The sequence below is a fragment of the Saimiri boliviensis genome, chromosome 17, assembly GCF_048565385.1.
Source record: "Saimiri boliviensis isolate mSaiBol1 chromosome 17, mSaiBol1.pri, whole genome shotgun sequence".
NCBI lineage: Eukaryota > Metazoa > Chordata > Mammalia > Primates > Cebidae > Saimiri > Saimiri boliviensis.
Genome location: NC_133465.1, coordinates 64,927,862 through 64,950,548, shown reverse-complemented (window position 1 = coordinate 64,950,548; position 22,687 = coordinate 64,927,862). Strand labels below are relative to the sequence as shown.

The window sequence follows — 22,687 nt, the reverse complement described above, 5'->3', positions numbered from 1 at the left end:
AATGGGCCAGGCGTGGTGGCTCACGCCTGTAATCCCAGCACTTTGGAAGGCTAAGGTGGGTGGATTGCTTGAGGTCAGGAGTTTGAGACCAGCATGGGCACACTCCGTCTCACTTAAAAATAAATAAAATGGCCAGGTGGAGGGTGGCTCACGCCTGTAATTCCAGCACTTTGGGAGGCAGAGGCGGGTGGATCACCTGAGGTCGGGAGTTCAAGATCAGCTTGACCAACATGGAGAAACTATACACCTACTAAAAATACAAAATTAGGCAGGCGTGATGGCACATGCCTGTAATCCCAGCTACTCAGGAGGCTGAGGCAGGAGAATTGCTTGAACCTGGGAGGTAGAGGTTGTGGTGAGCCAAGATCATGCCATTGCACTCTGGCCTGGGCAACAAGAGTGAAACTCCGTCTCAAAATAAATAAATGAATAAATAAATTAATTAAAATGATGGAGACTTATTTTCTTTTTTTTTTTTTTTTTTTTTTTTTTTTTTTTTTTTTTTTTTTTTTTTTTGAGACGGAGTTTCGCTCTTGTTGCCCAGGCTGGAGTGGAGTGCAATGGCGCGATCTCGGCTCACCGCAACCTCCGCCTCCTGGGTTCAGGCAATTCTCCTGCCTCAGCCTCCTGAGTAGCTGGGATTACAGGCACGTGCCACCACGCCCAGCTAGTTTTTTTCTATTTTTAGTAGAGACGGGGTTTCACCATGTTGACCAGGATGGTCTTGATCTCTCGACCTCGTGATCCACCCGCCTCGGCCTCCCAAAGTGCTGGGATTACAGGCTTGAGCCACCGCGCCCGGCCATGGAGACTTATTTTCATACAAAAACTTGCACATGAAAGCTTATAGCAACTTTATTCATAAATGCTAAAGCTTGGAAGCAACTAAGATATCCTTTAACAGATGAATAGCTACGTTTGATAGGTGTACCTGAATGTGATGGAAAGAATGAAAATAATAATAATAATAGATGACTAGATAAGCAAACTGTGTGCTGCTTCCACACCATGAAATATTATTCAGCACCAAAAAGAAAGGCACTATCAGGCCGGGAGAAATCATGGAAAACCCTTAGCTGCATATTGCTGAGTGAAAGAAAGTCACATCCAAGAGGACAAGAATTCTGATTGGGTCACTGCTGAATCTCCAGCATCTAAAACAGTGTCTGGCCAAAACACCCCCTCAATATTTAATACATTTTTTTTAAAGGCCAGGTATGGTGGCTCACATCCTTGATCCCAGCACTTTGGGAGGCTGAAGAGAGATGATTGCTCGAGGCCAGGAGTTCGAGACCAGCCTAGACAACATAGTGAAATTCCATCTCTACTTAAAAAAAAAAAATAGCCGGGCGTGGTGGCTCAAGCCTGTAATCCCAGCACTTTGGGAGGCCGAGGCGGGCGGATCATGAGGTCGAGAGATCGAAACCAACCTGGTCAACATGGTGAAACCCTGTCTCTACTAAAGATACAAAAAATCAGCTGGGCATGGTGGCGCGTGCCTGTAATCCCAGTTACTCAGGGGGCTGAGGCAGGTGAATTGCTTGAACCCGGGAGGCGGAGGTTGCGGTGAGCCGAGATCGCGCCATTGCACTCAAGCCTGGGTAACAAGAGCGAAACTCTGTCTCAAAAAACTAAAAAAAAAAAAAAAAAAAAAAAAAAAAAATTAAAAAAAAAAAATAGAGCTGGGTGCAAGTGGCTCATGCCTATAATCCAAGCACTTTGGGAGGTTGAGGCAGGCAGATCACCTGAGATCGGGAGTTCAAGAACAGCCTGACCAACATGGTCAGGCTACTAAAAATACAAAAATTGCCAGGCACGGTGGCTCAAGCCTGTAATCCCAGCACTTTGGGAGGCCGAGGCGGGTGGATCACGAGGTCGAGAGATTGAGACCATCCTGGTCAACATGGTGAAACCCCGTCTCTACTAAAAATACAAAAAATTAGCTGGGCATGGTGGCACGTGCCTGTAATCCCAGCTACTCAGGAGGCTGAGGCAGGAGAATTGCCTGAACCCGGGAGGCGGAAGTTGCGGTGAGCCGAGATCGCGCCATTGCACTCCAGCCTGGGTAACAAGAGCGAAACTCCGTCCCAAAAAAAATAGAGCTGGGCGCAAGTGGCTCATGCCTATAATCCAAGCACTTTGGGAGGTTGAGGCAGGCAGATCACCTGAGATCGGGAGTTCAAGAACAGCCTGACCAACATGGTCAGGCTACTAAAAATACAAAAATTGCCAGGCACGGTGGCTCAAGCCTGTAATCCCAGCACTTTGGGAGGCCGAGGCGGGTGGATCACGAGGTCAAGAGATCGAGACCATCCTGGTCAACATGGTGAAACCCGTCTCTACTAAAAATACAAAAATTAGCTGGGCATGGTGGCATGTGCCTGTAATCCCAGCTACTCAGGAGGCTGAGGCAGGAGAATTGCCTGAACCCAGGAGACGGAGGTTGCGGTGAGCCGAGATCGCGCCATTGCACTCCAGCCTGGATAACAAGAGTGAAACTCCGTCTCAAAAAAAAAAAAAAAAATACAAAAATTAGGCAGGCATGGTAGCACATCTATAATACCAGCTACTTGGTCGATGCCGCACACGTTCAGGGACCAGACTGAACTGGAGAGATCCTTGCTGATAATCCCAGGATGCCCTTGCTTCTTTTTGCCTTCTCGGGCGCCACCCCAGACCTGCTTGAGCAGGATAAGTGTCCCTAGGTAGGAGGTAGTCTGCACTTAAAAAGAAGCATCCTGCCAGACACAGTGGCTCACACCTGCAATCCTAACATTTTGGGAGGCTGACCCAGACAGATTGCTTGAGCCCAGGAGTTTGAGACCAGCCCGGGGAACATGGCAAAACCTCATGTCTACAAAAGTACAGAAAATTCGCTGGGCATTGTGGCGCATACCTGTGGTCCCAGCTACTCAAGAGGCTGAGGTAGGAGGATCGCTCGAGCCTTCAAGGTGGAGCTTGCAGTGAGCCCAGATTGGGCCACTGTATTGCAGCCTGAGTGACAGAGTGAGACCCCATCTCAAACAAAAAATAAATAAAAAATAAAATAAAATAAAAACAAGCATACTAGTGATTCTTGTAGTAGCTGAAATTGAGAACCACTTGAGATGTTTACTAAAAATGCAGATTATGGCCGGGCGCAGTGGATCACGCCTGTAATCCCAGCACTTTGGGATGCCAAGGCAGGCAGATCACCTGAGATCAGGAGTTCAAGACCAGCCTGGCCAACATGGTGAAACCCCATCTCTACTAAAAATAAAAAAATCAGTCGGGCATGTTAGCGAGTGCCTGTAGTCCCAGCTACTTAGGAGGCTGAGGCAGGATAATTGCTTGAACCTGGGAGGTGGAGGTCGCAGTGAGCTGAGATCGTGCCACTGCACTCCAGCATGGGCGATGGAGTGAAACTCCGTCTCAAAAACAAAAATGCAGATTATTTTTTACAACTGTGGAGGTGCAGAGGCAGCAAGGCTTGACCTACCCTGTAGTCCAACTCCTTCTTCTGCCCCGATGGAGGAACTGCAGCCCAGAGAAGGAAAGTGACTTGCTAGAGACACACAGGAAGTTGCCTTCTGACTTTCAGGCGTCTCACAGAGAGCTGACCAGCTCACTCAGTAAGAGACTCATTTGCCTCAAAAGCATCAGTTCAAGCAGCTGCTAAATATCAGCTCTATCTGCTCAACGCCAAGGAGATATTTACTCCTTCTGAGGAGGCGGGGGAAATCCAAAGGAGCTTTTAATAGGCCTCTTTAGGGTAAGTGTTGGTGAGGTCACAGAAGGATACACTTCCCCAAGCTGACAGGAACCATTATTTTCTGGTTTCTCTTTTCACATTTACTAACCATATTTAACTTAACATGAAATGACCAAATTTCAAATATGCAAAAACTACATTCCGGGTAAGCCCCAGAAAACTAGCATCTACCACAAGGTTCGTCTCATTCCAGCCACCAATTTGCCATCTTAGCCGGGCACGGTGGCTCAAGCCTATAATCCCAGCACTTTGGGAGGCTGAGGCGGGTGGATCACGAGGTCAAGAGATCAAGACCAACCTGGTCAACATGGTGAAACCCCATCTCTACTAAAAATACAAAAAATTAGCTGGGCATGGTGGCACGTGCCTGTAATCCCAGCTACTCAGGAGGCTGAGGCAGGAGAATTGCCTGAACCCAGGAGGCGGAGGTTGTGGTGAGCCGAGATCGCGCCATTGCACTCCAGCCTGGGTAACAAGAGCGAAACTCCGTCTCAAAAAAAAAAAAAAAAAACAAAAAAACAATTTGCCATCTGACCTTGAGGGACTGCAGGCACATCTCCTAGTCCTTCGGGGCTCCGGCCAGATGAAATGACCCCCATGAATCTTTCCACTTCTGACGATCTGTGGTGCCCTGCGTCTAAGTCACTCTACGATTAGCCTGTAGTCAAAGGTCCTTCCTGCCTTATCTGCTGACTGGTCTTTGAAGAGGCCCATTCTAAAATGCAGGTTTGCTCTAGTTCAGGAAAACAAAGCAGGGCCAAAGATCTCCTGAGCCAAAGAGATGATCTGGAAAGAGGTTAGCAATCAGTCCACAGACTGACCCGGACAACAGACATCAAACATGAAGGCTGCACTTCCATGGGGAAATAAGGCCGTCCCTAAGCAAAGAGGCAGAGGAAAAGAGGGAGGACAAAGCGGCCCCGAAGGCCACAGGCAGGGACACTTTCAACTAGAACAGGAAGTCACATTTCTTTTTTAGGTTCTGCCCATGATGGCCCACCTTAACGGACTCTCGCTCTGTTGCCCAGGCTGTAGTGGCGTGATCTTGGCTCACTGCAACCTCCTTCTCCCAGGTTCAAGTGATTCTCCTGCTTCAGCCTCCTGAGTAGGGATTACAGATGCCCACCACCCCCAGCTAATTTTTAGTATTTTTAGTAGAGACGGGGTTTCACCATGTTGACCAGGATGGTCTCGATCTCTTGACCTCGTGATCCGCCTGCCTCGGCCTCCCAAAGTGCTGGGATTACAGGCTTGAGCCACCGCGCCCGGCCTTTTTTTTTTTTTTTTTTTTTTTTTTGAGAGGGAGTTTTGCTCTTGTTACCCAGGCTGGAGTGCAATGGCGCGATCTCGGCTCACTGCAACCTCCGCCTCCTGGGCTCAGGCAATTCTCCTGCCTCAGCCTCCTGAGTAGCTGGGATTACAGGCACGTGCCACCATGCCCAGCTAATTTTTTTGGATTTTTTAGTAGAGACGGGTTTCACCATGTTGACCAGGATGGTCTCGATCTCTTGACCTCGTGATCCACCCGCCTCGGCCTCCCAAAGTGCTGGGATTATAGGCTTGAGCCACCGCGCCCGGCCTATTTTATTCATTTGTTAATAGAGACGGTGTTTTGCCATGTTGGCCAGGCTGGTCTCGAACTGCTGACCTCAGGTGATCCGCCCGCCTTGGCTTCCCAAAGTGTTGGGATTATAGGCGTGAGCCACCACGCCCGGCCAGTATCTTGAAATTTTCTACAATAAAAATGTCTTAAAATTGTGCGTCAAAATAATACGAATACAAAAAAATACAATTAAAAAGTCAGGAGGCAATACTGTCATGCAAAACCATGACGCTAGTTGTGTGAGGGCGGTAAGGATGAGTCATTTCCTCCAAAACTCGGGGTGAGAGGGGGAACCCTCGTGTTTTTGCCCTCCCTGTCCCTGAAGGGACTGTTCTCATCGATTCTCTCCCCCTCGTCCTCGAGGTTTTTGTTAGGCTCCCTGTCTTCTTACCAAGTTGAGATTATCCGGGTTCTGGCATTAACAGGGTTTGAGGAAAGCGGGTCAATTCCCTGAACCCCAAACCTTGGACCCTGCCTGCGGGCTGATTTCCCAGCCACTCGCCAGAGCACGGCGACCCCTAAGGTCGCAGTCCGGCTTCGCAAGCAGCCTCCTACGGACGCGTGGGTAGCCCTTGCGCGTGCGCGCTCGAGCAGTGGGACTACATCTCCCAGGAGGTTGTGCGCCGACCAGCGGACGTGCCCTTGGTCGCAAAGGACTACATTACCCACTGATACCTTGCGGGAGGCGGTGGCTGGACCTCAAGAGCAGAACCATTGGTTCAGCGTCTGGAGGGAGAACTGCGCAGTGATTGGCCCAGGAGCCCGCCAGTTTCGGCTAAGCTCAGTGGAGTTTTGCTGTTAAGACTGCGCGAGGAGGTAGAGAGAGCAGAGTGCGCCGAGCCGGGCAGCACCCGCCGAGCCATGTAAGTAACCTCTACCTCCGTCCTTCTCGCAGTCCTCCCGGGGACCTGCACCCTGGCTCCCCAGGGCGGTCGGGAGGGAGCACACGCAGCAGGCGCTCACTAGGGGCGGGGATTGTGCGCACACGTGTCACACCTGACCTGAGAAGCATCTCCTGGGACACCGGCGGCAGAGCCCCGCGCACGCCCCTGAGCACCTGAGCTCCAGGGCGTCCCCTGGGACTCGGGGAGAAAAAACAGACTCCGAGGCACACGTGACATCTGTGTACTAACGCGGGGACATCTGCAGAGCTGCTCAGCTGAACCCTTGGGCACAGGGTACCCGAACACCGGGAAAAGCCTCCTATTCTCCGGTCTTCTCCTGACACCGATCCAGGACACCTGCCACTCGGGCTTGCTTCTCCTTCCCAGCCATCTGGGCGGGAAACTGACTGCTCAGTGTGACCTGAGCGGTCCCTGGGTAGCCCCTGGAGAGGTTTTGCCTCTCAGTCGCTTGCCGAATGTTTAAACTGCTCCTGGGCTCCTGGGGAGGAGTTCCAGGGTGGGTGAGAGGAGAAAAGGAATGTCTGTGGTGGAGACTGTCATCCTGTAAGAAGTCTCTCACCCCCTCACCCCCACTCCCTGGCCCCGTTACCACAAGTATTCAAGAACTAGGGTAATTCTAAGTTTTATTTTAGGGATTTTTTTTTTTTTTTTTTTTTTTTTTTTTTTTTTTTTTTTTTGCCGTAACAAATTAAAACATTATAGAATTACATAAGCAGGTCTCCCTTCCTTCTTCCCTTCCCAACCCTTCTCCCAGTGATCAGTTACCAACTACCTGTTGATGCATGTGTGGTTATACACTTCTTTCTATGCATTGTACAACTCAACAGCGTATATAGGTATTACTGGGTTTTTTGTTGTTGTTGTTTTGTTTTTTGTTTTTACAAAAAGGGAAAAAAGTACATCTCCTGGAAGGAATGCTTCTTAGCTGAGCTCTGGTGGATGAGAGGAGCTAGCCTTGGAAAAGTGAGTAGGGGCTGGGAGTGGGGCTGCATTTCAGATGCGGGGAGCTGGAGGAGTGGCGGCAAGGCAGTAGATGCGAGCACTCGCCGAGTTTTCCGGGAACTGGGCAAAAGCACTCAGACCACCCTGGTTAAATGAGGAAAGGGGAAGAATGGTCCAGAGTGAGGCTGAAGAGGTCAGTAGGTCTGGGTTGAGGGGGCCCAGGAGCATAATTTTCCTTTTTTTGAGATCCCAGGCGCTAGACTGGAGTGCCGTGGCGCGATCTCGGCTCACTGCAACCTCTGCCTCCCAGGTTCAAGCTATTTTCCTGCCTCAGCATCCCGAGTAGCTGGGACTACAGGTGCACACCACCACACCCAGCTAATTTTTGTATTTTAGTAGAGATGGGGTTTCACCATGTTGGCCAAGATGGTCTTGATCTCTTGACTTCGTGATCTGCCCACCTTGGCCTCTCAAAGTGCTGGGATTACAGGCGTGAGCCACCACGCCTGGCCTTTCTTTCTTTCTTTCTTTCTTTTTTTAATAAAGACGGAGTCTTGCCGGGCGCGGTGGCTCAAGCCTGTAATCCCAGCACTTTGGGAGGCCGAGGCGGGTGGATCACAAGGTCGAGAGATCGAGACCAACCTGGTCAACATGGTGAAACCCCGTCTCTACTCAAAATACAAAAAATTAGCTGGGCATGGTGGCGCGTGCCTATAATCCCAGCTACTCAGGAGGCTGAGGCAGGAGAATTGCCTGAACCCAGGAGGCGGAGGTTACGGTGAGCCGAGATCGCGCCATTGCACTCCAGCCTGGGTAACAAGAGTGAAACTCCGTCTCAAAAAAAAAAAAAAAAAAAAAAAGACGGAGTCTTGCTCTTTTCTCCCAGGCTAGAGTACAATGGCATGATTTTGGCTCACTGCAACCTCCACCTCCTGGGTTCAAGCAGTTCTCCTGCCTCAGCCTCCCAGGTAGCTGGAACTACAGGCGCCCACCACCACGCCCAGCTAATTTTTGTATTTTTACTACAGACGGGGTTTCAGCATGTTTAAATTTTTGTATTTTTTGTAGAGTTGGGATTTTGCTCTGTTGCCCAGGCTGGTCTTGAACTCCTGAGCTCAAGCAATCCACCCACCTCTGCCTCCCAAAGTGCTGGGATTACAGACATGAGCTGCTGAGCTCAGTCCAAAAGTGAGTGCTATTTTAGACACTCTAGTCAGGGAAGGCTGCTCTGAGGAGGTAATATTTGAGTAGAGACCCTAAGAAACTTGCCTGGTGTTTACTTCGTGTCTCTTGCATTTAGCTTGATACTGATGGACATTGTGTGGGCCAGAGGCAGGGATGGTTGGCTATGATCCCAAACCAGATGGCAGGAATAACACCAGGTTCCAGGTGGCAGTGGCCGGGTCTGTGTCTGGATTTGTCACTCGGGCGCTGATCAGTCCCTTCGACGTCATCAAGATCCGTTTCCAGGTACTCTTCCCCTTTTTCCATGCAGTGGACTGGAGGACAAGTTCAGTCTTCCTTGCCAAAGCAGTTTCTAAAACTTGGAATTCTATCCACATGAAGGCCTCACTTTTTCTGAAAGTTCCCCTTCACATTCCAGCCCACCCTGCTGTCCTGACCTTTTCAATTTTGATTCCTAGCTTCAGCATGAGCGCCTGTCTCGAAGAGACCCCAACGCAAAGTACCATGGCATCCTCCAGGCCATTAGGCAGATTCTGCAGGAGGAGGGGCCAACAGCTTTCTGGAAAGGACACATCCCAGCCCAGATTCTCTCCATAGGCTATGGAGCTGTCCAAGTAGGTGGCAGGGGACCTGGCCAGGCCTCTGGGATCTCGTTGCTCAATGGAGGAGCAGAGGGAGGGTGAAGCACGCAGGAATGGCGTGTAGGGCAGGACGGGAGAGGCGGGCCCCACACGTCCCACGGGCCTCTCCTGACCAGTGGAAAATGTCAGAGTGAGCTGCTATGCCTTAGGCATTCCCCTCCCCCACATCCCCTCGTCTATCCTGCATGACTTAGGTGTTGCATCTTGGAGACTGATCTGATGTCATGCCTTCTGTGGGGCTTCGGACAGCATTAATGTATTTCGGTTTTTGAAGTACCACCTTCACACTTGTGGTTCATCTGAACTTCACCACAGTGTCATGAGGAGGGCAGAGCAGGTGTCATGTGGGTCTCAGGGAGGTGAAATCAGCTGTCTGAGACCACACAGCCTGCACATGGCAGGGCTAGGGTTAGAACTCCGGCTTCACTCAGTGGAGCACCGGTATAGTCATAGTGCACAGAGTGTGGTTTTATGCAGTAGACATAAGAACCAGCCCTGAGGCTGGGCGGGGTGGCTCAAGCCTGTAATCCCAGCACTTTGGGAGGCCGAGGCAGGCAGATCATGAGGTCGAGAGATCAAGACCATCCTGGTCAACATGGTGAAACCCCGTCTCTACTAAAAATACAAAAAATTAGCTGGGCATGGTGGCATGTGCCTGTAATCCCAGCTACTCAGGAGGCTGAGGCAGGAGAATTGCTTGAACCCAGGAGGTGGAGGTTGCAGTGAGCCGAGATCGCGCCATTGCACTCCAGCCTGGGTAACAAGAGAGAAACTCCATTCTCAAAAAAAAAAAAAAAAAAAGAACCAGCCCTGAACAGTGCCAGCCATGGCCCAGGCCCCTTTTGGAAGCACTTCACATACACTCTGTCACAGCAGTCCTTAAGGCAGGGGCTGTGTCACTCCCATTTCACGCATGAGAAGACTGAGGTAGACAGAGCCATACCCTGTCTCAACAACAACAAAAAAAGAAGCTAGGCCATCTTCACTTGGCTGAAGGAAGATCTGAGCATAGCCCTGGTGCAGTGGCTCAGGCCTGTAATCCCATCACTTTGGGAGGCTGAGGTGGGAGGATGGCTTGAGCTCAGGAGTTTGAGACCAGCCTGGGCAACATAGCACGACCTCCTCTCTACTAAAAAATTTTTTTTAAAAAGCCAGGTGTGGTGATACATGCCTGTAGTCCCAGCTATTCCAGAGGCAGGAGAATCATTTGAGCTAGAGAAGTCAAGGCTGCTATGAACTATGATCGTGCCACTGGACTCCAGCCTGGGCAACTGAGCAAGACCTTGCCTCAAAAAACAAAACAGGGCCAAGCGCAGTGATTCACGCGTGTAATCGCAGCACTTTGGGAGGCCAAGGTGGGCAGATCGCTTGAGCTCAGGAGTTTGAGATCAGCCTTGGCAACATAGTGAAACCCTTACTCTACCAAAAAATACCAAAATTACATGGACATGGTGGCATGAGCCTGGAGTCCCAGCTACTTGGGGGGTGAGGTAGTAGGATTGCTTGAGCCCAGGTAGGTTGAGGCTGCAGTGAGCCGTGTTCATGCCACTGTACTCCACAGCCTAGGTAACAGAGCGATACCTGTCCCTCCTTTTTTTCTTTTAAAGACGGGGTTTCACCATGTTGGTCAGTATGGTCTTGAACTCCCGACCTCAAGTGATCTGCCTGCCTTGGCCTCCAAAGTGCTTGGATTACAGGCGTGAGCCACTACGCCCAGCCACAATACTTGTCTCTAAAAAAAAAAAAATGCCAGGCGCAGCAGCTCACACCTGTAATCCCAGCACTTTGGGAGGCCGAGGTGGGCGGATCACCAAGTCGAGAGTTCAAGACCAGCCTGGCCAACATAGTGAAACCCTATCTCTACTAAAAAATACAAAAATTAAGCCGGGCACATTGGCTCACACATGTAATTCCAGCACTTTGGGAGGCTGAGGTGGGTCAATCACCTGAGGTCGGGAATTCAAGACCAGCCTAACCAACATGGAGAAACCCCATATCTACTAAAAATACAAAATTAGCTGGGCATGGTGGCACATACCTATAATCACAGCTACTCGGGAGGCCGAGGCAGGAGAATCGCTTGAGCCCAGGAGGCAGAGGTTGCAGTGAGCTGAGATCACACCATTGCACTCCAGCCTGGGCAACAAGAGCAAAACTCCGTCTCAAAAAAAAAAAAAAAAAAAATTAGCTGGGTGTGGTGGCAGGCACCTGTAATCCCAGCTACTCAGGAAGCTGAGGCAGGAGAATCACTTGAACCCAAGAGGCAGAGGTTGCAGTGAGCTGAGATTGTGCCACTGCACTCCAGCCTGGGCGACAGAGCAACACTCTGTCTCAAAAAACAAAACAAAAGGGCCGGGCGCGGTGGCTCAAGCCTGTAATCCCAGCACTTTGGGAGGCTGAGGCGGGTGGATCACCAGGTCAAGAGATCAAGACCATCCTGGTCAACATGGTGAAACCCCGTCTCTACTAAAAATACAAAAAAATTAGCTGGGCATGGTGGCACGTGCCTGTAATCCCAGCTACTCAGGAGGCTGAGGCAGGAGAATTGCTTGAACCCAGGAGGCGGAGGTTGCGGTGAGCCGAGATCGCGCCATTGCACTCCAGCCTGGGTAACAAGAGCGAAACTCCGTCTCAAAAAACAAAACAAAACAAAACAAAACAAAAGGCCGGGCGCGGTGGCTCAAGCCTGTAATCCCAGCACTTTGGGAGGCCGAGGCGGGTGGATCACGACGTCAAGAGATTGAGACCATCCTGGTCAACAAGGTGAAACCCCGTCTCTACTAAAAATACAAAAAATCAGCTGGGCATGGTGGCGCGTGCCTGTAATCCCAGCTACTCAGGAGGCTGAGGCAGGAGAACTGCCTGAACCCAGGAGACGGAGGTTGCGGTGAGCCAAGATCACGCCATTGCACTCCAGCCTGGGTAACAAGAGCGAAACTCCGTCTCAAAAAAAAAAAAAAAAAAACACACACACACAAAGAAAGATCTGAATATAAGGGAGTCACCCTGAGGAACCTGCTCCTTACAGAACCTGCCCCAGAAAAGAGTGCTTCTCAGACAGTGCCACTGCAAGCTGCACTGAAGGGGGTTCCTGCAGGAATCAGAACATGGTCATCTTTCCCAGTTCTCAGAAAACTTAAGTTAGCCAGTGACATTTCCTGATGTACATTTTTCCATCATGTATCTTTTTTTTTTTTTTTTTTTTGAGACGGAGTTTCGCGCTTGTTACCCAGGCAGGAGTGCAATGGCATGATCTCGGCTCACCACAACCTCCGCCTCCTGGGTTCAAGCAATTCTCCTGCCTCAGCCTCCTGAGTAACTGGGACTGCAGGAACGTGCCACCATGCCCAGCTAATTTTTTGTATTTTTAGTAAAGATGGGGTTTCACCACGTTGACCAGGATGGTCTCGATCTGTTGTCCTCGTGATCCACCCGCCTCGGCCTCCCAAAGTGCTGGGATTACAGGCGTGAGCCACCGCGCCCGGCTTTTTTTTTTTGAGATGGAGTCTCGCTCTGTCAAGCTGTAGTGTGATCTTGGCTCAGTGTAACCCCCACCTCCTGGGTTCAAGCGATTCTCCTGCCTCAGCCTCCCGAGTAGCTGGGACTACAGGCGCCCACCACCACGCCCAGCTAATTTTTGCATTTCCAGTAGAGATGGGGTTTCACTATGTTGGCCAGGCTAGTCTTGAACTTCTGACCTTGTGATCCGCCCACCTCAGCCTCCCAAAGTGCTGGGATTACAGGCATGAGCCACTGTGCCCAGCCCCCATATATCTTCTTAACCCTTTGGGAATCTGGTTCTAATCAGAGTATCAAATGGCATCTGAGTTTTGCATAGAGTTTTATATTTATCACATGCTGTCGCTGCTCAGGAAGAACATTTCCTGACCTTTCCCTCGCCCCTACACCTGGGCCCCAGCCAGGTCACAGGTGATGCATTTGGGGAGTATTTGGTCCTTGCCCTCATCCTTTTGGCTATCAGTGACTTCATTTGCTGTTGCAGTTCTTGTCATTTGAAATGCTGACGGAGCTGGTTCACAGAGGCAGCGTGTATGACGCCCGGGAGTTCTCAGTGCACTTTGTGTGTGGTGGCCTGTCTGCCTGTATGGCCACCCTCACTGTGCACCCTGTGGATGTTCTGCGTACCCGCTTTGCAGCTCAGGGTGAGCCCAAGGTGAGTGGCCAGGGCCTGACCGGGGAGCCCATATAGGAAGGTGTCACAGGGGTTGTGTTATTTTTTATCTTTTATTTGATAAGCATATTTTTTTTGTTGTTGATATTTTATATACAGATATACATTTTTTTTCTTTTTTTTTTTTGCGATGGAATCTCACTGTCACCCAGGCTGGAGTGCAGAGGCATGATCTTGGCTCACTTTAACCTCCACCTCCTGGGTTCAAGCGATCCTCCTACCTCAGCCTCCCAAGTAGCTGGGATTACAGGTGCCCACCACTACACCCAGCTAATTTTTTGTATTTTTAGTAGAGACAGGTTTCACCATGTTGGCCAGGCTGGTTTCAAACTTCTGGCCTTAGGCAATTTGCCCACCTTGGCCTCTCAAAGTGCCAGGATTACAGGTGTGAGCCACCGCACCCAGCCTATATATATATTTTTTGAGACAGGGTCTTGTTTTATTGCTCAGGCTAGAGTGCAGTGATATAATCACTGCTCACTGCAGCCTCGACCTCCTGGGGTCAAGTGATCCTCCTGCCTCAGCCTCCCCAGTAGCTGAGACTAAATCTGGCTAAGTTTTGTATTTTTTTAGAGACAGGGTTTCGTCGTGTTGCCCAGACTGGTCTCAAACTCTTGAGCTCAAGCAGTCTGCCCACCTCAGCCTCCCAAAATGCTGGGATACAAGCGTGAGTCACCGCACTCGGTAAAGGATGAGTTCTTGTCCTTGCAGAAGGCAAAGCTGGGAGAGGTTTGGGTTTTCAGTTTGTAGCAGTCAGTCTATAAAACCCATGACCATGGGCAGCACTGTGCAGGGTGCCCTGTGTCCCTGCCTCGAAAGAGCTCACAGCCTCCCTGGGGAGACAGAACCTACCAGTGTGAAACAGAACAAATGAATACCCAGCAGTGGGCTGGATCAAGGACTGCATCTGGGAAAGTGAGACCCAATAACTTACTGCTGGATTATTATGAGAGTGTCTTTGGTTTTTTGTTTGTTTGTTTGAGACAGAGTCTCACTTTGTTGCCCAGGCTGGAGTGTAGTGGAGCAATCTCAGCTCACTGCAACCTCTGCCTCCTGGGTTCAAGTGATTCTCTTCCCTCAGCCTTCTGAATAGCTGGAATTATAGGCATGTGCCACTGCACCCAGCTTATTTATATATATATATATATATATATATATATATATTTTTTTTTTTTTTTTTTTTTTTTTTTGAGTCGGAGTTTCGCTCTTGTTACCCAGGCTGGAGTGCAATGGCGCGATCTCAGCTCACCGCAACCTCCGCCTCCTGGGCTCAGGCAATTCTCCTGCCTCAGCCTCCTAAGTAGCTGGGATTACAGGCACGCACCACCATGCCCAGCTAACTTTTTTGTATTTTTAGTAGAGACGGGGTTTCACCTTGTTGACCAGGATGGTCTCGATCTCTCGACCTCGTGATCTACCCGCCTCGGCCTCCCAAAGTGCTGGGATCACAGGCTTGAGCCACCGCGCCCGGCTATATTTTTAATAGAGATGGGGTTTCACCATGTCACCAAGGCTGGTCACAAACTCTTGATCTCAGGTGATCCACCCGCCTTGGCCTCCCAAAGTGCTGGGATTACTGGTGTGAGCCACTGCACCCAGCCAATTGCCAGAGTGTCTTTGGTTTCCACAAAGAATGGGGTGGTGGAAATGGGATAGTTAGAATCAAGGAAGAATTTACTGAGTGAAAGCAAGGGATTAAATCCTGAAATGAACTTCCCCCACCATAATCTCTGTTTCCTGGACATATTTAAGAATAGCATCGTGTGTGTGTGTGTGTGTCCTCAACCAAGAAAGAATAATTTTATTGTTGTTATTATTTTTTTGAGACAGATCTTGCTCTGTCGCCCAGGCTGGAGTGCAGTGGTGCAATCTCAGCTCACTGTAACCACCAGCTCTTGGGTTCAAGCAATTCTCCTGCCTCAGCCTCCTGAGTAGTTGGGATTACAGGTGCACACCACCATGCCTGGCTAATTTTTTTTGTATTTTTAGTAGAGATGGGGTTTCACCGTGGTGATCAGGCTGGTCTTGAACTCCTGACCTCATGATCCACCCGCCTTGGCCTCCGAAAGTGCTGGGATTACAGGTGTGAGCCACCACACCCCACTGTTATTATTTATATATATTTTTTGAGACAGGGTCTTGTCACCCAGGCTGGAGTACAGTGGCTACAATAGCTCACTATAGCTTCGAACTCCTAAGCTCAAGCAATCTTCCTCCCTCAACCTCTCAAGTAGCTAAGACCACAGGCTGTGCCATCATACCTAATTTTTTATTTTTTTATTTTTGTAGGGGCAAGGTCTCGTTATGTTGCTCAGGTTCAGGCTGGTCCTGAACTTCCGGTTGTTTTTTTGGTTTTTTGTTTGTTTGAGACAGAGACTCGCTCTGTCACCCAGGCTGGAGTGCAATGGTGAAATCTCAGCTCACTTCAACCTCTGGCTCCCAGATTTAAGCACTGGGGGCCGGGCGTGGTGGCGCATGCCTGTAATCCTAATATTTTGGGAGGCTGGACCAGCTCGTCCCCAGATCACTCCACACATCTGTGGATATAACAGCATTATACATATGTAGAAGGGAGAGTTTCTGGAAAATGCCACCCTTTGAATCTCTGTCCAGTGTTTCTTTTTTTTTTTTTTTTTTTTGAGACGGAGTTTTTGTTCTTGTTACCCAGGCTGGAGTGCAATGGCACGATCTCAGCTCACCGCAACCTCCGCCTCCTGGGTTCAAGCAATTCTCCTGCCTCAGCCTCCTCAGTAGCTGGGATTACAGGCACGTGCCACCATGCCCAGCTAATTTTTTTTTTGTATTTTTAGTAGAGACGGGGTTTCACCATGTTGACCAGGATAGTCTCGATCTGTCGACCTCGTGATCCACCCATCTTGGCCTCCCAAAGTGCTGGGATTACAGGCTTGAGCCACCGCGCCCGGCAAGAATTCTACCACTGGGCCACCAATGCTTCTCTCCCAGTGTTTCTTTTGACTGTCTTTCTCGCAGGAGGAGTTTCGCTCCTGGTAGCTGGGTTTTTAGGCAAGGGGATATAGCTGTGATGGGCTGTTCCAGGGCTAAAACCACCTCACTGAGCTCATTCACGGTACGTGTGTGTAGGCAACATAGCAAGGTCAAGAGATCCAGACCATCCTGGCCAACAATGGTGAAACCATGTCTCTACTAAAAATATAAAAATCAGCCAAGTGTGGTGGCACGCGCTTGTAGTCCCAGCTACTTGGGAGGCTGAGGCAGGAGATTCATTTGAACCTGGGAAGCAGAGGTTGCAGTGAGCTGAGCTCATGCCACTGCACTCCAGCCTTGTGACACAGCGAGACTCAGTCTAAGAAAAAAAAAAAAAGTCAACAGCATATTACGTCTAGCTTAAACTACTGGCATGTTGGATTTTAGAGTCTAGAATGATCAGAGAATATCTAGTCATGAAATTGAGGGGAAGAGACCTGGTTAAAACCTGCAGAACTCTCCACCTGCCTTAGGCTAGTCACAACCACATTGTAAACCTCACCTTGAACAATAAAACGTTTTATAACATATAAGGTGTATCAAGGTTGCAAAGACAGTTCTTCATGAATTATAATTTAAAAAAATATCAGCTGCTTCCTGATTCCAATCCCCAGAGGTTACCATTTTTAATACTTAGAGCTGTTTATTTCCTTCCACAATTCTAAGTAACATGCTGGCTGTGTGCAGTGGCTCAAGCAAGACCTCTTCTCTACTTTATTTTTATTATTTATTTGTTTTTGTTTTTGAGACAGAGTCTCCACCTGTCACCCAGGTTGGAGTACCATGGTGCAATCTCAGCTTACCACAACCTCTGCCTCCCAGGTTCAAGCAATTCCTGTGCCTTAGCCTCCCAAGAAGCTAGGGTTACAGGCATGAACCACCAGGCCCAGTTAATTTTTGTATTTTTAGTAGAGACAGGGTTTCACCATGTTGGCCAGGCTGGTCTCAAACTCCTGGCCTCAAGTGATCCACCCAACTTGGCCTCTCCAAAAGTGCTGATATTACAGGCGTGAGCCACTGCGCTCGGCCACACCTTGCTATCTGAACAGCTGCACTATATTCTTGTGAGCTGGTGTCCGTAATTTATGTAACCATCACCCACAGATGGACATCAAACCTTTAGCCCTTCCCCAGGACGCTGCAGTGACTCTTGGACACATACTTTTGTGCACACCTGTGGATACAACAGCGGTATACATATGTAGAAGGGGGAGTTTCTGGAAAATGCCACCCTTTGAATCTCTGTCCAGCGTTTCCTTTGACTGTCTTTCTCGCAGGAGGAGTTACGCTCCTGGTAGCTGAGTTTTTAGGCGAGGGGACATAGCTCTGATGGGCTGTTCCAGGGCTAAAACCACCTCACTGAGCTCATTCACGGTGCATGTGTGTGTGTCCAGGTTTATAACACACTGCGCCACGCCGTGGGGACCATGTATAGGAACGAGGGCCCCTTGGTCTTCTACAAAGGCTTGACCCCCACCTTGATCGCCATCTTCCCCTACGCCGGGCTGCAGTTCTCCTGCTACAGTTCCTTGAAGCACATGTATGAGTGGGCCATGCCAGCCGAAGGAAAGAAAAATGGTGAGGCGGCCCTCACATGAGAGGGAACCTTCCCACCCTAGCTGCCAGAACGCCCCCTTCCATCCACATCATGAAGGAGCTAAAATTCTCCTGTCCGAAGGGAAGACCCTGCGGGTCCCTATGCCTGCCTCTGTAATGTGGCAAACAAAACAACTGCAACTGCTTGCAGAGGACTTGATTTCTTCCAGCTCCTGCCACACCTATCACTGGCATGACTGAAATTTACTTCCAGTGACTGGTCGTGGTTTTTATTTTTATCAGAAGTCCAAATTGCAAACTGCTTGTTTTTTGGTTGAGGTTCTTCGGTTGCTTTTTCTGGGCAGGGGGAGTCGAGGGGTGGCGGTGGGGGGAGGCTGCGGAGGGGTGGGGCATCCTGGTCCCTCTCCAGCCCTGAACTGAGTCACACTGCAGAAGCTGAGGCCCACATTGCCTCCAGCTGAGGGACTGCCACCACCAGCCCATCCAGCCTGGATCACTCCGCCGGAAGTGGCTGTGTGGCTGTCCTCCGCGTAGATTACATTCCTCTTTGGAATGGGAGGACCAGCAGAGGTCAGGCTGAAGTGCTGGCCTTGGGTTTGGTTGGTGGTGGGGGCTCAGCCCTGGCACCTTTCAAATCGTGCCTCACAGACTGCATTTCTCTCATCTGTTCTCCCCACCCCACTTTTCTGGTTCAGAGAACCTCAAAAATCTGCTTTGTGGCAGTGGAGCTGGTGTCATCAGCAAGACCCTGACATATCCCCTGGACCTCTTCAAGAAGCGGCTACAGGTTGGAGGGTTTGAGCACGCCAGAGCTGCCTTTGGCCAGGTGAGCCATTCATTCCCGGGCAGACAGCTCTGACCCTTGCCATCACTGGGCACATGAGGGAACCAGTAGTCAGCTCTACCCATTGGGCAGCTTGGCCCCTGGCCATGGCCCCTTCACCTCCAGTTCATCCCTGGAGATCCCCAAGTATATGGAAAAGCTGCACACAAGCCCTGGGTCCTGTGCACTGTGGAGGGATCTGGGCCAAGGATATACAGTGTCTGCTCTTTTTTCTTCTTTAAAATAGAGGCAGGGTCGGCCGGGAGGGGTGGCTCATGCCTGTAATCCCAGCACTTTGGGAGGCCGAGGCGGGCAGATCACAAGGTCATCCTGGCCAATGTGGTAAAACCCCGTCTCAGGGCCGGGCGCGGTGGCTCACGCCTGTTAATCCCAGCACTTTGGGAGGCCGAGGCGGGTGGATCATGAGGTCAAGAGATCGAGACCATCCTGGTCAACATGGTGAAACCCCGTCTCTACTAAAAATACAAAAAATTAGCTGGGCATGGTGGTGTGTGCCTGTAATCCCAGCTACTCGGGAGGCTGAGGCAGGAGAATTGCCTGAACCCAGGAGGCGGAGGTTGCGGTGAGCCGAGATCGCGCCATTGCACTCCAGCCTGGGTAACAAGAGTGAAACTCTGTCTCAAAACAAACAAACAAACAAACAAAACCTGTCTCTACTAAAAATACAAACATTAGCTGGGGGCCGGGTGTGGTGGCTCATGCCTGTAATCCAGGCACTTTGGAGGCCAAGGTAGGCGGATCACCTGAGGTTGGGAGTTCAAGACCAGCCTGACCAACATGGTGAAACCCCGTCTTTTAAAAAAAAAAAATTAGCTGAGCATGGTGGCACACGCCTGTAGACCCAGCTACTCAGTAGGCTGAGGCAGGAGAATCACTTGAACCTGGGAGGTGAAGGTTGCAGTGAGCCAAGATTGCGCCACTGCACTCCAGCCTGGTGACAGAACAGGACTCCGCCTCAAAAAAAAAAAAAAAGATAGAAGCAGGGGCTCACTGTTTCCTAGGCTGGTCTTGAACACTCCTGACTCCACCTCCCAAAGTGCTGGAATTACAGGCATGAGCCACTGCACCTAGCCCAGTTTCTGCTCTTAAAACATGTCCAGACAGGAGGCTGAGGCAGGAGAATTGCCTGAACCCAGGAGGCGGAGGTTGCGGTGAGCCGAGATCGTGCCATTGCACTCCAGCCTGGGTAACAAGAGCGAAACTCTGTCTCAAAAAAAAAAAAAAAAAAAAAAAAATGTCCAGAGGCTGGATGTAGTGACTCACGCCTATAATCCCAGCACTTTGGGAAGCCGAGGCAGGTGGATCTCCTGAGGTCAGGCGTTCAAGACCAGCCTGATCAACATGGTAAAACCCCGTCTCTACAAAAATATAAAAATTAGCCAGGAGTGGTGGCAGGCGCCTATAGTTACAGCTACTCAGGAGGCTGAGACAAGAGATTTGCTTGAACCCAGGAGGCGGAGGTTGCAGTGAGCTGAGATAGCACCACTGCACTCCAGCCTGGGCAACAGAGCAAGACGCCATCTCAAAACGAACAAACAAACATGTCCGTACAGTGTCGACATAGAATACATTCACATGGCCGGGCGCGGTGGCTCAAGCCTGTAATCCCAGCACTTTGGGAGGCTGAGGCGGGTGGATCACAAGGTCAAGAGATCGAGACCATCCTGGTCAACGTGGTGAAACCCCGTCTCTACTAAAAATACAAAAAAAATTAGCTGGGCATGGTGGCACATGCCTGTAATCCCAGCTACTCAGGAGGCTGAGGCAGGAGAATTGCCTGAACCCAGGAGGCGGAGGTTGCGGTGAGCCGAGATCGCGCCATTGCACTCCAGCCTGGGTAACAAGAATGAAACTCCGTCTCAAAAAAAAAAAAAAAAAAAAAAGAATACATTCACATGAGGAAGGTCCCCAAATATTAAAAAACAGGAGTTTTGCTGTAGCTGTTCTGGAATGGGGTGAATTGAATTTGAGCAGCATATATATATATATGTATGTATGTATGTATTTTTTTTTCTGGATGGTCAACATTCCTAGTACACAGAAAGTACAACTGAGGGCCAGGCATAATCCCAGCACTTTGGGAGGCCAAGGTAGGCGGTTCACTTGAGGTCAAGAGTTCAAAGCTGGGCGCGGTGGCTCAAGCCTGTAATCCCAGCACTTTGGGAGGCTGAGGCGGGTGGATCACGAGGTCAAGAGATCGAGACCATCCTGGTCAACATGGTGAAACCCCGTCTCTACTAAAAATACAAAAAATTAGCTGGGCATGGTGGCGCATGCCTGTAATCCCAGCTACTCGGGAGGCTGAGGCAGGAGAATTGCCTGAACCCAGGAGGCGGAGGTTGCGGTGAGCCGAGATCGCGCCATTGCACTCCAGCCTGGGCAACAAGAGCGAAACCCCGTCTCAAAAAAAAAAAAAAAAAAGAAGAGTTCAAGACCACCCTGGCCAACATGGTAAAACCATGTCTCACATGGTGAAACTCCATCTCTACTAAAAATATATAGTTGAGATGAGTCTACTAAAAATTTTTTTTCAAGACTGAGTCTCACTGTCACTTAGGCTGGAGTGACTCGAAGGCCAAACGGTGGAGTGACTTGAACAGCAGGTCTTGGGGTTTGGACCTGATTTCTCATTATGTCCTTGTCACTAGGATTATTGCAGCTTTTGGAGGGGAAGCCAGGCCTGAGGACTGTGCCTGGGGACGAAAGGCTGGCAGCAGTGTGTGAAGTTAGCTGGAGAGGGTGAGGCTGAAGGCAGGGAGGCCCGGCTGAGATGAAGGGTCAGAGACACCTCTGGGAAGAGGTTTCTGAGCTGTTGCTGGATCCTCTGGAGCCATAGGCAGCCGTTCTTCCTGGGCATGAAGAAGTTCTGTCTAGCTGCTGACTTCTTGGCCTATCATCTGTTCAGTCTTAACCCAATTGCAGTAGAAAGAATGAGGTTAATTTATTTGCTATTTTGAGCCAGGTGTGGTTGCCCACACCTGTAATCCCAGTACTTTGGGAGGCTGAGGCAGGTGGATCACCTGAGGTCTGGAGTTCAAGACCAGCCTGGACAACATGGTGAAACTCTGTCTCTACTAAAAATACAAAAAATCAGCCAGGCATGGTGGTGTGTGCCTGTAATCCCAGCTACTTGGAAGGAAGAGGCAGGAGAATCGCTTGAACCCAGGAGGCAGAGGCTGTAGTGAGCCAAGATTGTGCCACTGCACTCCAACCTGGGCAACAGAGTGAGACTCTGCCTCAACAAAAAATAAAAATAAAAATATTTGCTATTTTGCATTCATTGCTTTGTCCAAGTACTTCTTGAGAGCTGTGGCGTGCCAAGGCCTGTGTTGACGGCAGCAGAGTGGACATCCATCTCTCGCCCCTTTCCTATCCCCAGGTGCGGAAATACAAGGGCCTCGTGGACTGTACCAAGCAGGTGCTGCAAGAGGAAGGTACCCTGGGCTTCTTCAAGGGCCTGTCCCCCAGCCTGCTCAAGGCTGCCCTCTCCACGGGCTTCATGTTCTTCTGGTATGAATTCTTCTGTAACGTCTTCCACTGCATGAACAAGACAACCAGCCAGCACTAAGGGCAGGAAGGACCCCAGGTCTCCCTGGAGGCAGCCTCCTAAAGGAAGGAAGACTCAGTCTCCACTGAGAGGTGCCACCTTGGCCTTTCCCTGCCGCCTAGCTGCCCTGAGCAGCGTGGCGACCTTGAACCCATCCAGCTGGGACACGACCAGAAGGTCCAGGGCATTCCCAGTGAGAGAATCAGAGGGAATGCAGGACGTGGGCTGTGGTGAACCAACGATCCAACGATGTCGTGAGAAGGAGCATGAAGTTGCCGTTTCTCCTCTGACCAGCCCACACTCCAAAGGAAACAGACACCATCCTACACCCGTCAGCCAGAACGCAACACTCCTGGTCTGGATGGGGCTGCAGCTGGAGTGCAGAGGGCTGTGCTAGGGCCTCTGCAGGAGTCAGGGCCTCACACTTGGCCTGTTTTTCCCAACCTATTTAATAGACATTAAAGCTAAACGTACATTCCTTATCTTATTCCTCCATCTCCTCTGGCCCATCTCC

At 50.2% G+C, this 22,687-nt stretch overlaps 1 protein-coding gene across 3 annotated transcripts; it reads left to right on the top strand.

Annotated features, from left to right (window-relative positions):
* Positions 1–5,888: 5,888 nt before the first annotated feature.
* On the top strand, positions 5,889–22,655 carry SLC25A19 (solute carrier family 25 member 19). Of its 3 annotated transcripts, XM_003931737.4 has the most exons (8): positions 5,891–6,217; positions 7,148–7,222; positions 8,502–8,671; positions 8,845–9,000; positions 13,031–13,201; positions 17,620–17,803; positions 18,478–18,608; positions 22,006–22,655. In XM_003931737.4, exons 3-8 carry the CDS (start codon positions 8,540–8,542, stop codon positions 22,192–22,194), a joined length of 963 nt encoding a protein of 320 aa, XP_003931786.2. In that variant the 5' UTR covers positions 5,891–6,217; positions 7,148–7,222; positions 8,502–8,539; the 3' UTR covers positions 22,195–22,655. The 3 variants fall into 3 exon arrangements, with proteins under 3 accessions (XP_074245066.1, XP_003931786.2, XP_074245065.1); XM_074388965.1 differs by lacking the exon at positions 13,031–13,201 and having other exon boundaries at positions 5,889–6,217; XM_074388964.1 differs by lacking the exon at positions 5,891–6,217 and having other exon boundaries at positions 6,225–7,222.
* The last annotated feature ends 32 nt before the right edge of the window (positions 22,656–22,687 follow it).

What these genes read in the sequence shown, in the direction of transcription:
- SLC25A19 (XM_003931737.4), top strand. Translation starts at nt 8,540, where the DNA reads ATGGTTGGCTATGATCCCAAACCAGATGGCAGGAATAACACCAGGTTC. An exon ending in TCATCAAGATCCGTTTCCAG is followed by an intron (nt 8,672 to 8,844) that starts GTACTCTTCCCC and finishes TTTGATTCCTAG; the next exon opens with CTTCAGCATGAGCGCCTGTC. An exon ending in AGCCGAAGGAAAGAAAAATG is followed by an intron (nt 17,804 to 18,477) that starts GTGAGGCGGCCC and finishes TTTCTGGTTCAG; the next exon opens with AGAACCTCAAAAATCTGCTT.